We start from the raw sequence: 13,045 nt of genomic DNA, 5'->3' as shown, positions 1-13,045 counted from the left end.
TAGTTAAGAAGTCTTGCATGCATATGTAGGATAAGTACCTAGTAGTGCTATCTCAAAGGGTTTGTGAATCAAAACTTAAATCTTACAGAAGAAAAAGAAATATTGAAGTTACTGAAAGAATCAAAAAAGAAGTGTGTTTACAACCTTGGAGAAAGAACTTTAACTATACTATAACCCAGAAGCCAAAGAAAATATTGATATAAAAAAATAAATTTTTGACCCAATGATTTAGCTCAGTGGTTCCACTGCCTGCCTCGCAAGCGCAAGGTCCCAAGTTTGATCCCTGGTACCAAAATAAATAAATAAATAAATAAATATTAAAAAGAAAAATTTTCAGGCTGGGGACTTAGCTCAGTGGCATAGTGCCTGCCTGGCAGGCATGAGGTCCTGAGTTCGATCCTCAACACCAAAAAAAATAATAAAATAAAATAAATTTTCTACACAGTAGAACCCCTAACATGAGAACTAATCTGGGGAGTAGGGAAAGGTAAATACTGAAGACTGAATCCAAAGCCTCACACTGATCTACATCCCCAGTTCTTTTTATTTTTTATTTTGAGACAGGGTTTCAAGAAGTTTCTCTGGCTGACCTTGAAGTACTTCACCCTCTGCCTGAGTAGCTAAGATTCTAAGCAAGTGCCACCACGCCCAGCAATGAAAATTAATTTTTAATCTAAGTAGTCTCCAATGAATAGAAACTTACTTTTCTTGTAAAACAAATGCTGAGCTTGTTTCAGATTTTATAGATCCTCAGATTATGGTTGTCCGTATATATTTGGATATTTTTAACCTGCCCAGGCCTTACTTGGAAAAGGAGAAGCTTCTGTTTAAGTTGGTTATTTCTTTCCTCCCTCCCTTCCTTCCTAAGCAAATACAGTGTCATCATGGCACTGAAAGTTGAAATGGAAAAAGTAAGTCACTGCACGACCAGCCAGATCCTTTCCCAGCCCCTACCAGCTCTGCAACTTTATGAATATCATTACTAGATCTCATCAGGGAGGGCAACAACCTTTTATTTTATTTTTTCCCCCCTCTAGTAACAAGGTCTGTACGAGGAACAAAAATATTTCTTAATCTTATCTTTCTGGAATTCAAATTCATCATTTATAAATTGTGGGCATCAAGCTTACTCATACAATTATCTTGAGAGTAACATGGAATAATATTTATGAGTTTTATGAGCCATTCCTATTTCAGGAATTATGTTTTCAAAAGGGGAGTGAGCTTGTAGGAGAAATATTAAGATTGTTATTGTAGAAGCATCGTAACTCAGCTCCTGAGCTGGGAGTCAGGAGGCAAGGACTCTGTCACTTCATGCCAACATTCTGGGCCAGTTACTTTGACCTTTCAGGGTATGGTTCCCTCTCTGGTGACTTTGTACAAAGAATATTTGTTGACATAGATGACTTCTGGGACTCAAAGTGTTCTTGCTTTTAGGTGTTCCCATCACAGCACACATTTACTAAAGCATGCAAGATACTGCGCTAGATGCTCTATCTCGTTCTACTAAATCAGGTCTTCTCTCACCCACTTTGCTACCGTTATTTGAAGATTTTCATTGATTGAATTTCTGGGATAACTGTACAGTTGGACTTCCTTGAAGAATATTTGAAATATATGGTTAATTCTCGACTGTGGCCTATTTTGATTTAGAAGAGGCTTGACCTGTGCTGTACCTAACAAAATGTCACACTTCAAGCTAATAAAATTCTAAAAAGTTTTATGTCTACGCTCTCTCTCTTTTTTTTTTAATAGCTGAGCTCAGCTGAGTTTTTATTAGATTCTCAGAACGTAATTTTTAGATTTCTGGAAACACATGCTACTCACAGTAGAAGAAATATTGAATCAAAGAATTTAATCTTTTAGTGTTTCAGGTCATTCCCATAACTTTATGCCCTTGAGAGTATGATATTGAGGCTAGTGAGTCTCTTGTGTTTCTTCACCAGAAGTGAATACAAGTTGGTGAACTCAGGAGAAGATGCATAGGGGGTGAAATTTTTAAGATGATGCTATTTTTATTTACAACTTTGTCTTTGCAAATTTGAAATACTGTGTATGTTTTCCTCAGGCGTTTCTAAAGGAAAATATCAATTAAAATGACAATATATTTTAGATCAACATTTTAATAAGCATGATAAGCAGATTCTGAACTTCTCTACTAGTTTTAACATTTGAATTAATTTTTTGTCTTTAATTTTTTTTTTTTTTTCAGTGCTGGGGTCAAATCCAGGGCCTTACCTATGATGGGCAATCATTCTACTGCTGAGCCACACAAACCCTAGCCGTGAAGATTATTATTTGCATTCTTTTTCTTAATATTTTCCTTATTCATAGTCACATTTACATCACTTAGACTTCCAAGAATATAATGTATTTCTTTCAAATTTGTTGTATTACCCAAATCTGAATTTATGTTCTAGATTTTGGGGCAATTAATTTTAAAAAACTGTTACTCTCTTTCAGTTTAACCCTAAAGGTAGTACTCCTCTAGTGGAGGATCTACCTTATAATCTTGTCATTGTCTAATAGTCCTACTCTTCATTTAAGACATACTTTTAAAAAACTAAATAACGCTGAGCCGGGGATTTAGCTCAGTGGTTTCAGCGCCTGCCTCACAAGCACAAGGTCCCAAGTTCAATCTCCAGTACCAAAAAAAAAAACAACAACAAAAAATGAAATAACTCCTTTCTTTCAGACCTCTTAAGCCATGAAAATGCAGCAACGCTGAACGACGTGAAGACACTAGTCCAGCAGCTGTACACTACACTGTGCATCGAACAGCACCAGTTAAACAAGGAAAGGGAGCTCATCGAGAGATTAGAGGATCTCAAACAGCAGCTGGCTCCCCTGGAAAAGGTGAAAATCCATGTCTCAGACTTCTCTTTCTTCTAGAGCACACGTTTCTGTTTCTTCTAAGTCGTACATAATTGAGTCATGTCAGTCAAATTTGGACAATAGTTTATAGGACTCAGCCATAAAAAGTTCCATTCTAAGCTAAGAAAGGACATAAGAAGGAATATTTGAAGGCTTGATAATGGACTTAGAGTTCTGAGGCCTAAATATGCTCCCCTTAAGCAGATTTACGATCTCTAAAACAAAGATTGGAATAGTTGCTCAACAGGAAAGATTCTTTTTCGGGTACTGGGGATCGAACTCAGGACCTTGTGCTTGTGAGGCGGGCGCAATGCCACTGAACCAAATCCCTAGCCCCTTCATCAGGAAAGATTCTGAGTAAAATGGCTAATGATTTTAGCCAAAGTTAAGAGTGAATATTATGTGCAATATTATGTAGCTTTTAAAATGTTTATGTAAATCTAATTTACTGTAGAAAATATTCATGATATATTATGGAAAGTAAATTCTAAAATAATTGTATACTATAATCCAGTTTTTAAGTATGTTATGCATATAGGTGTCCACATTTTTATATTTATACTTACATACAAAAAATCAGAAGGAATAGATTCCAAAATGCTACTATAGTAAAAGGATTATGATTAATTTTTCTGCTTTATACTTTTCAAAATGTTGTGCAATGAACATGTGTTACCCTTAATTTTGTGGTGGTGCTAGAGATCAAACTGAGGACCTCATGCATGCTACACAAGTTTTCTACCACTGAGCTATATTCCCAGTCATACTTTTAATTTTTTATGATGTACATACATTATATGACTGTACATATGAAGTACAGTTATGCTTCATATAATTACAGAGATACATTCTTAAAAATATGTCTCTGGGGTGATTTTGTTATGACAGCATCATAAAATGTACTTACACAAACCTAGATGGTATAGACCAGTGGTGGCAAACCTATGGCACACATGTTATTTTTCTTTTAAGACAAAAGATGTTAACGTATGAGGTTTTTTTTTTTTTCTAAACTAAAACCTCAGTATTCAAGTTTTATTGCAGCGTTGGCACTTGATGATAAATAAGTGGGTTTTGGGTTGCAGTTTTGGCATTCATCTCTAAAGGCTCACCATCGCTGGTATAGACCAGTCACTTGATTTGCCAAACATGTGATGTGGTAAGTAGGAGATTTACAAGGCTGCTTCTGGCATGTTACCTTTCAAAATAGAAGGTGTACTCTAAAATAACAATAAAAAATATAGTCTAGTAAATACATAAACCAGTGACATAGTCATTTATTATCATCAAGTATCATGTACTATACATGATTGTATATGCTGTACTGTTATATGACTGACAATGCGGTGGGTTTGTTTATACCAGCACCATCACAGCCCATGAATAATGTGTTGTACTATGGCATTACAACTGCTGTACTGTCACTAGGTAATAGGAATTTGGCAGCTCCATTAATGTCTTGTGGGCCCACCATCATATATGCAATCTATCATAACCAAATCACCATTATGCAGTGCTTCACTGTATTTTCATTTTAAGAAATTAGATTTAAAAATTTAGAAAGATAACAAATACTTTGAATATTGTACATTTTCTGATTTCTTCAGAATAATTAAAGTTAAAGGTGTTTTGCTGATGAGGGGCCTGAACTCTGCTACTCCTAATCCAGAATCCATGCCCTGACTCACTCTGCTGCATATAGCATTTGAGTTAAAATTGCTAATAGATTAAATCTTGTACACAGAGTGAGCAAACATAAGGAAGGTGATCTTGTGGTTGGATGATAAGCCGTTGAAACTCACTCCCATACTTTCACCAACTTCTAGGGTGAAACTTTAATAAAACACACAAAAACTAGTTGTTCCTGTAAGATAATTTTATTCAGTGAAAACTACCAGTACTATTTTGGAAAACAAGTTAGTATTTACTAGAGGTGAGCCTACTGTATGCCTTGATTATAAGCCCTATTTCTTTAGTGGACCTAGAACAGTTTAAAACTAAGTAAGAATTTCAAATTGGTTCCATGTCAAAATTCTTTACAATTCAAACACATGTGCCCATCAGGTACGAATCGAAATTAGCCGAAAAGCTGAGAAGAGGACCACTTTGGTGCTATGGGGTGGCCTTGCCTACATGGCCACACAGTTTGGCATTTTGGCCCGGCTCACCTGGTGGGAATATTCCTGGGACATCATGGAGCCGGTCACCTACTTCATCACTTATGGAAGTGCCATGGCCATGTATGCATATTTTGTAATGACGCGCCAGGTAAGAATTATTCAAATAACATTTTTCTGAGTCAGTAATGAAGTTTCTGTTGTCAGGGAGGTAGTTGTCTGTTAAAGGTTTTTCACTTTCTTTCCAAGGCCAGTTCTTTTCTAAGTACTTGTTTTCCTTTAGTGCATGCACACACACATGTGGATTTCAGTTATGTATCAGGTACTGTTGTAGGTGATAAAGATAGAAGCAGATGTAATACATGGTTTCTGCCCTTATGAAGCTCACAGACCATTAAGAGAACATGCAAACCATTATATTAGAAAAATAGACTATCATGAGAATAGAATAAGAGAGCAACGACTTCTCCTATGGTGGCCAGCTTGTTCACTCACATTCGTGTGTTATGTAATTAATTTAAAAGTTGGATGAGGAATGTCACATACTTTCTATTGAGTTTTTGGAGTGCAGAATTGATGATAACTAATCAAATACTTAAACTCTGAACTACTTCTGTGTATGTGAAAGAATCAGTGTTGTATTGATGTTTTTACTTCATGATTAAGTGTATTAAATACCTAATCACTTTTAGGCACATCCAACCTTTTGGCTTGCTTGGGCTACATTGAATGAAGGAGAATTATCTTGGACCATATGTAAAATTGATAATACAGTTAATATGTATGAGTAATAAAACTTACTTATTTTTTATGTTTGTTATTACAAAATTTTTTAAAGAAGAGAGCAAGCAGCCCACCACCAGTTGTACACATCTGTTAAATAAACCAAGGCTCATTTATTGAATATCAGTATCTAGAACTAATTTTTTTTTCCAATGCTGGTTTAAATATATTGGAAACCCATAGTGTCACTTTGGAAAGTATGAGGGATTTGTCATCACTTTTTTTTAATATGGTTCTGGTGATTGCAGAGCCTTCCATGTGCTAAGCACATGCTCTACTCCTGAGTTACAACTCCAGCCCCATCATCATTTATTATTATTATATCTTTGCTACCATCACAGATTCACCCTAGCACTCACTCCCTTAAATAAGACACTTGAAGTAGCTGAGACACAAGAGAAACTTTTTCTGGTTTTTTCTGTATCAGAAAAAAGCTGAGAGCTGCTTCTTATTTTTTTATATGGCTGCTATTGAACGTAGGTATTCTCTTTCTGTTGTTTGTTCAGTGGTCATGGGCCTATTTATATGTAGGAAAATGAAAGAACAAGAATGTTATTTAACCTCTCTGGGCCTCCCAAACATGTCTAGTAGAAAAGAAAGCAGACTGTTCATGTCTTTCAAATGCCTGCCCAGAGTTGGCCGAATTGTCTGGTTTGAACTAGTTACTGTGCACAGAACTGAACAGCCATGTCATTTGTATCTATCACAACTCTGTCTCCTTCGTCTCCCTGGATTTTCATAACTGGTTGCTGCCTGTCCTCTTCAAATGTCTCTCAACTCCAGCTATGTATGTACTATGTGTTCTAAATAAACCAAACTGCATTAGCTATTCCCCTAGAATGTTTGGAGTTTGCCAGCACTTCATTGCTTTCTTCACATCATTCATTCAAGTGGGAAAGTTCTCCCCGTTGATCTCTACCTGTCACATTTCAAGACTTACTTAAATGCTTACCTTTCGTGAACTTTTGGCGAGTTCCCTCCAGCTGACTTCAATCTCTCCCTCTTCTGAATTCCTGTAGTACATTTTGCTTCTCATTTCACTCATCTCATGCAATCTTATACTGTAATTATTTGTACAACATCTTTTTCCTCCTGTTGGATGGTATCTTTTGAGGGCTATTTGGTTTCAATCAGTGTTTATTTCCTCATCATGTAACACAGGCTATATCTATAGTCTTCTATATGTAGAAGACTGAATGAACTGAACATATAAAATACATGACATGGGGTTGGGGATTTAGCTCAGTGGTTCCACCACCTGCCTTGCAAGGGCAAGGTCCTGAGTTGAATCCCCAGTACCAAAAAAAAAAAAAAAATACATGACAGCTATGTCTAGCCACACTCTAGGACTTTTCCAGTTAGATCTTGAATCTAGAGAACACCTTTGATGTATCTCTTGCCCATCACTGAAGTACAAAATTGAATTTCCTTGTGGACTTTTAATTTCCTTGATTACTGAAACTCTGAAATGATTAAGCATTCTTCACACTTTTGTGAAATGCCCATTACTTTTGCTTGGCCATTAGTATTAGTTACCTTTTCTTGAGACCATATTTAATCTCAGCCTTGTAAATATATGCCCCCATTTCAAAAAAGGAACCCTTGTCCATTGTTGGTGGGAGTGTAGACTAGTGCAACCACTGTGGAAATCTGTGGAGATTCCTAAAAAAACTAAAACTAGAGGTTCCATTTGACCCAGCTATTCCCCTTCTTTGTATCTTCCCAAAAGAATTAGAAGCATCATACCACAGCAATGTATGTGCACCCATGCTTATAGTGGCACAGTTTGTAAGAACTAAATCTTGGAAACATCCGACATGCCCATTTACTGATGAATGGATAAAGAAGATGTAGTTTTTTATTTACCGTGGAGTACTACTCTGCCATAAAGAAGGATAAGCTTGAAACATTTCTAGCTAAAGGAATGCACCTTGAGACAGTACTTTTAAGTGAGATAAGTTGAACACACATTTAAATATCAAATTATTTCTCTGGTGTGAGAAACTGAAAGTGGAAATTAGGACCAAAATGTGTAATAGATATTGGGAAATGGGAAGAAAATGCTCAAATGAGAAAGGGAACAAGGAAGGAGGGAGAAAGAAAGAAAATAAGGGACAAGAAAGAAAAAAAGAATAGAAGGAAAAAATGGAAACAGAGCTTTTGTAAATAAAGAGGTAAAGAGGGGTGGAAAGGAGGGGAGGGAAATGAGGGGGGGAAGAGAAGCATGATATATCATCTACAGGTACAAATTCCCTATGCTGAATGTGATCATTATATATATCTGAAATGTACCAGTAAATGTTTTTGCTTCAATAAATAAACAAATACCCCATTTTATAGCTGAGGAACTGAGGCTCAGTGAGGATAAATACTCTGCTCTTCTGTTGACTTCATTTCTGAGTGGTTACTTCTGAAAACTATAAATAGTCTGGACCTAGACTAGAAATAGAAACATATTGGAGAATAATTACAGCTTACAACTAGTTCTGTTTTGTAAATGTTTTCTTCCACTGTAGCATAGTGCAGGTATTCATGTGAACACAAGGTCATCCCCTTTTTTTTCTCAATATCATGTGGTAGAATCTTTAATACTTTATCTGTCTTAACTAGTTACATTCTCCACCTCTGTGATTCCCAAACCCTGTTGCTGCCCTCAAGTGACAAGTTACAAAACAGCAATAGTAAACATTTGCCACTATTCACTTAGATCAGGAAAACATTGACCAAATAGAGAGTAACTTTTTATGTTAAATATCCTTTACCTATATTCATAATTAACACTATGAAGCAAAATACCTATTCAATAGCATTTAACCTCTTCTAAACTCTTACACTGAGTTGTAGCATTTGTTAGCAGTTTAAATACATCCCAATAGAATCTTTATAAGATGACCATTTCTTTGAAATAATAAATCCAGGGCAATATTGAATTTTACAAATACTCCAATGAGACCTGACCACCTATCTTTATTATATGGAAAAGGAGCCTGGCAGTGAAAATGGACAGTTACTACAGAATGCATGTGGACTGCCCTCCCACAATTGAGCCCGTGCCTTTTCAAGAGAGGGGATGTTGAAAGGGGTGAAAATTGTTTCTTGGGGAGTAAAAACATAACAGATATTACAATATATAAGTAGATATACAGCATATAGTATTGTTTGGGAAGGAGAACAATCAGGTTAAAAAGTGTCTAGAGAAGACTCTTAAGGGGCAATAATTAAAAGCAAGATTGAAAAAATAGCAAACCTTAAGTACCTTCATTTATTTGAGGGTTTTTTTTTTCATTTCAACATCCATCATTTTTTTAAATTAAATTCTTTTATTGGTACATTGTAGGTATACAACACAATTACATTTCTCATTGGGAATTGTACCTTTACACAATGCATCTTGGTTCTTATTTTTTCCTCATTCCTAGCCCTCCCTTCACCCCCTCCACCCTTCCCTATTTACAAAGACTTTATTTCCATTTTTTCCATTTCTCATCATTTTTCCTTTCCCTTCTTTCCTTTCCCCTGCCCCTCCCACTACCCCTACCCCTTTGGACCTTTTCTTCCTATTTTACATTATCGATTATTCATTCTAATCATTGGTACATTTTAGGTATACAATATAATGACATTCATCATTGGAAATTTGCACCTTTACATAGTCTCTCTTGGTTCTTGTTTTTCACCCTTGCCCAGCCCTCCCTTCAACCCCTCCATTCCTCCCTATTCACAAAGATTTTGTTCCTATTTTTCCATTTTCTCACATTAATCCCATTCCCCTCTATCCTTTCCCCTAGCCCTCCCACTTCCTTGTCCTTTGCCCCTTTTCTTCCTATTTCACATTACCTATTATACATTTAGTCCTTATTTACACTTTCAGTTTCTCACACCAGAGAAACTATTCGGTATTTATTCATGTGTGTCCTATTTATTTCACTTAAAAGTATCGCCTCAATGTGCATCCACTTAGCTATAAATGTCTCTAATTTATCATTTTTTATGGCTGAGTAGTACTCCATTTTATAAAAAAACCACATTTTCTTGATCCAGTCTCCAGTCGATGGGCATTTGGGCTGTTTCCAAGTTTTAGCTATTACAAACTGCTGCTATGAACATGGGCGCACATATATCACTGTGGTATGATTCTTTTAATTCTTTGGGGAAGATCCCCAGCAGTGGAATAGCAGGGTCAAATGGGACTTCCAGTCCTAATTCTTTGAGGTATCTCCATACTGATTTCCACAGTGCTTGCACCAGTCTACACTCCCACCAGCAGTGGAGCAGGGTTCCTCTTTCCCCACAGCCCCGCCAGCATTTGCTATTGGTTGATTTCATGATAGCAGCCATTCTTTCTGGAGTGAAGTGGAATCTCAGCGTTGTTTTCATTTGCATCTCTCGAATGACCAGTGATGTTGAACATTTTTTCATGTATTTATTTGCTATTTCTACTCCTTTGTCTGAGAAATGTCTGTTCATTTCAGCTGCCCATTTTCGGATTGGGTCTTTAAATTTGGGAGGTCTGATCTTTTTAAGTTCTTTATAGATTCGAGATAGTAGACCTTTGTCTGAGGAAGAGCAGGTGAAGATTTTTTTCCCACATTGTGGGTTGTCTCTTCATACTGCTGGTGGTTTCTCTTGCTGTGCAGAAGCTTTTTAATAAGAAGAGATCCCATTTGTTGATTGTTTGTGCTAGTTCACGGGCAACTGAGGTTTTGTTCATAAAATCTTTTCCTACACTGATGTCAGCATCCATCATTTATATTCTGCTCTAGGAAACCACTTCAGTGGCCTTTCAGGACCTCCTAGAACTCTCTTCCTTATAATATAAATCAATATGCTAATTTCTAATCACAATTTCTTTTATTTCTCCCACTTTTATTCACTCACTGTCTCATTTGATCTTAAGTAGACCATTAGGCTACTGACTTCTTTCTCTTAACTTTTCACTATCACATACCTCCTGTGTTGCTTCCTTTTCTATCTCATTTAAACCAATTTACCAGAGACCCCTGCAGTTAGGTTCCAGTACCCAGCCCAGTATATGATGCAATAATACTAAAAGACAACTAGGCGAGAGAAAGCGGGGTGCCAGAATGACCAATGCTGGTGCAACCAACAAGGTCACTGGCCAGTCCCAGGCACTGACTTTTATTGGCAAACAATTGGAATAAAGGCAAGCTACGTGCAGTTTCTATGGAAATTAATGTAAACAGGGCTCATAAAGGACAAGACAAAGGATCCTCGAATTAGGAACAGAATAGGCAAAATATATGGTTGTAATTAAAACATTGTCCTTCTAGTCAGGAAGTTTTAGTTGTGGGAACAGAATCTGGGTACATGTTACTCTGACCTTGGCACATAGGCTTCAGCCAGACTCACTTCTATAAACAAGCCAATTGTGGGGTTAACTCTTTATGGCCTGCTTTGGGTATAATCAATATTTGAGTCCCCTGGACCAATTGCTATTCTGTTCTTAATATCCTACAATCCCTATGCCTTTGTTTTTCTACCATATATATTCTACAAAGCTTTTACTTGGAATGAATCAATCTCTTCATCCTATATTGAAGCTATCAAACATTGCTAGAGAAAAACCATGTAATAGTGTGCAGTGGGCCATTCAACGTGACATAAAGAAAGACAAAAAGTTGTAAAATACAGGAAGGGTTAAGAGACACAGATGATACAGTGAAAAAGCCTGATATGTATTTAATTTTATTAGCATCTTAGAAGAGAGAAATTGAAAATAAATTAAGAGGTAATGACTGAGAATTTTCCAAAATGATGAAAAACATCAATTTACAGATTTAAGAACTCCAACAAATACCAACCAATATAAAGAAAAAGAAATCCACATCTAGACACACATATCAGTAGCAGAATTTCAAAACTCAAACTCAAAATCTTAAAAGCAGCCAAAGGAGAAAGAAAAGCATGTTTTCAGAGGACTGAAAGCTGACTTCTCAGCAGTAACAGTGAAAGCCAGAAGACAGTGGAGTGGTATGTTCAGCATATGAAAATAAAATAACTGTCAGCCTAGAGTTGTATATGTAGCAAAAAATATCTTTTCAAAATAAAGGTGAAACAGAGGCCTGGGGATGTAGCTCATTAATAGAGAGTTTGCTTAACATGCATGAGGTCCTGGATTCAATCCCCAGGACAACAACAACAAAAAACCCCACAAAAATAAAATAAGACATTTTTCAGAAAAATAGGGAATTCGTCATCATCATATCTGTGTTCTTTGGGCAGAAGGAAGATTATCACAGAAAGTGAAAAAAACAGGAAGGATTGAAGGTAATGAAAATTATAAATCTGTGAATGAATCTAAATGAATATTAAATTGTAAAACAATTATAAACTCTTAGAAAATTTAGAGTACAGGAAGAATTAAAACACAGAACAGCAGTGACATGTAGTCCTGGAGTGGGCAAGTACACAAGATATTCTGTTATCCCTTCATTATCTGGAAATGGTGTGAAAACACAGCTATTCAGCTTGAACAGGAAGCCTAACTTTTTTTTTTTCCAGTACTAAGGTTCAAACCTAGGGTTTACCACATGTCAGGCAACCACTCTATCACTGAGCTACATCCTCAGCCTTTAAAATTACTTTTAAAAATACCTAGAAATACATCATACAAAATATATGCAAAGTCTCTATGTAGAAAAACATAAAGGAGACCCAATAAGTGGAATGATATACTATGTTCATGGACTTAAAAGTACATATTGCAGAAATGTCCATTCTACCCAAACTGATCTGTTACACTCAGTGTAATCCTAGACAAAATCTCAATAGATCTAGGGATAAGGAAAGAGATTTGAATAAGTTGCTTCTAAAATTGACCCAGAAATGTAAAGGATATGAAAACTGAAAAACTCTTGAAAGAGTAAGTGGATTTGCTCCATGAGATATCAGGACAACTACTCTAGTTTAATACTTCAGTAATTAAGACAGTGGCACAAGAATAGACAAATAGACCAATAGACAACAGAGTGTAGAAACAGACCCAGTATAAATGAACTTATGATTTTTAAAAGATGGCAATACAAAGAAAGCAGAGTCTTTTTCAATGAGTGATGGCTCGGACAATGGTGTTATAGATATTGAATATTCATATAAAATGAGATGGCCCTGTCTTTACACTATAAACAAAAATTGATTTAAGATAGATTATAGATCTAAATATAAAAAGTAATACAGTGAAGCTCCTAGGAGATAATGTAGGGGAATATCTTCATGACTGAAATACAGAATGATTCTTACACAAAATGAGA

General features: G+C 36.1%; 1 protein-coding gene across 3 annotated transcripts in view; it reads left to right on the top strand.

Annotated features, from left to right (window-relative positions):
* The window catches only part of Mcu (mitochondrial calcium uniporter), a 173,148-nt gene that overhangs the window by 153,753 nt on the left and 6,350 nt on the right, over positions 1-13,045 (top strand). For all 3 annotated transcript variants that reach the window (XM_004846251.4, XM_021259606.1, XM_004846252.4), the window contains exons 5-6: positions 2,696-2,856; positions 4,939-5,142. In XM_004846251.4, coding sequence (XP_004846308.1) covers positions 2,696-2,856; positions 4,939-5,142 — 365 coding nt within the window. The remainder of the gene's footprint in view (positions 1-2,695; positions 2,857-4,938; positions 5,143-13,045) is intronic.

This window comes from Heterocephalus glaber, unplaced genomic scaffold, assembly GCF_053883595.1.
Source record: "Heterocephalus glaber isolate CG9 unplaced genomic scaffold, H.glaber_assembly_v1.0 deba00001497, whole genome shotgun sequence".
Taxonomy (NCBI): domain Eukaryota; kingdom Metazoa; phylum Chordata; class Mammalia; order Rodentia; family Bathyergidae; genus Heterocephalus; species Heterocephalus glaber.
This window is presented reverse-complemented; position numbering and strand designations above follow the sequence as displayed.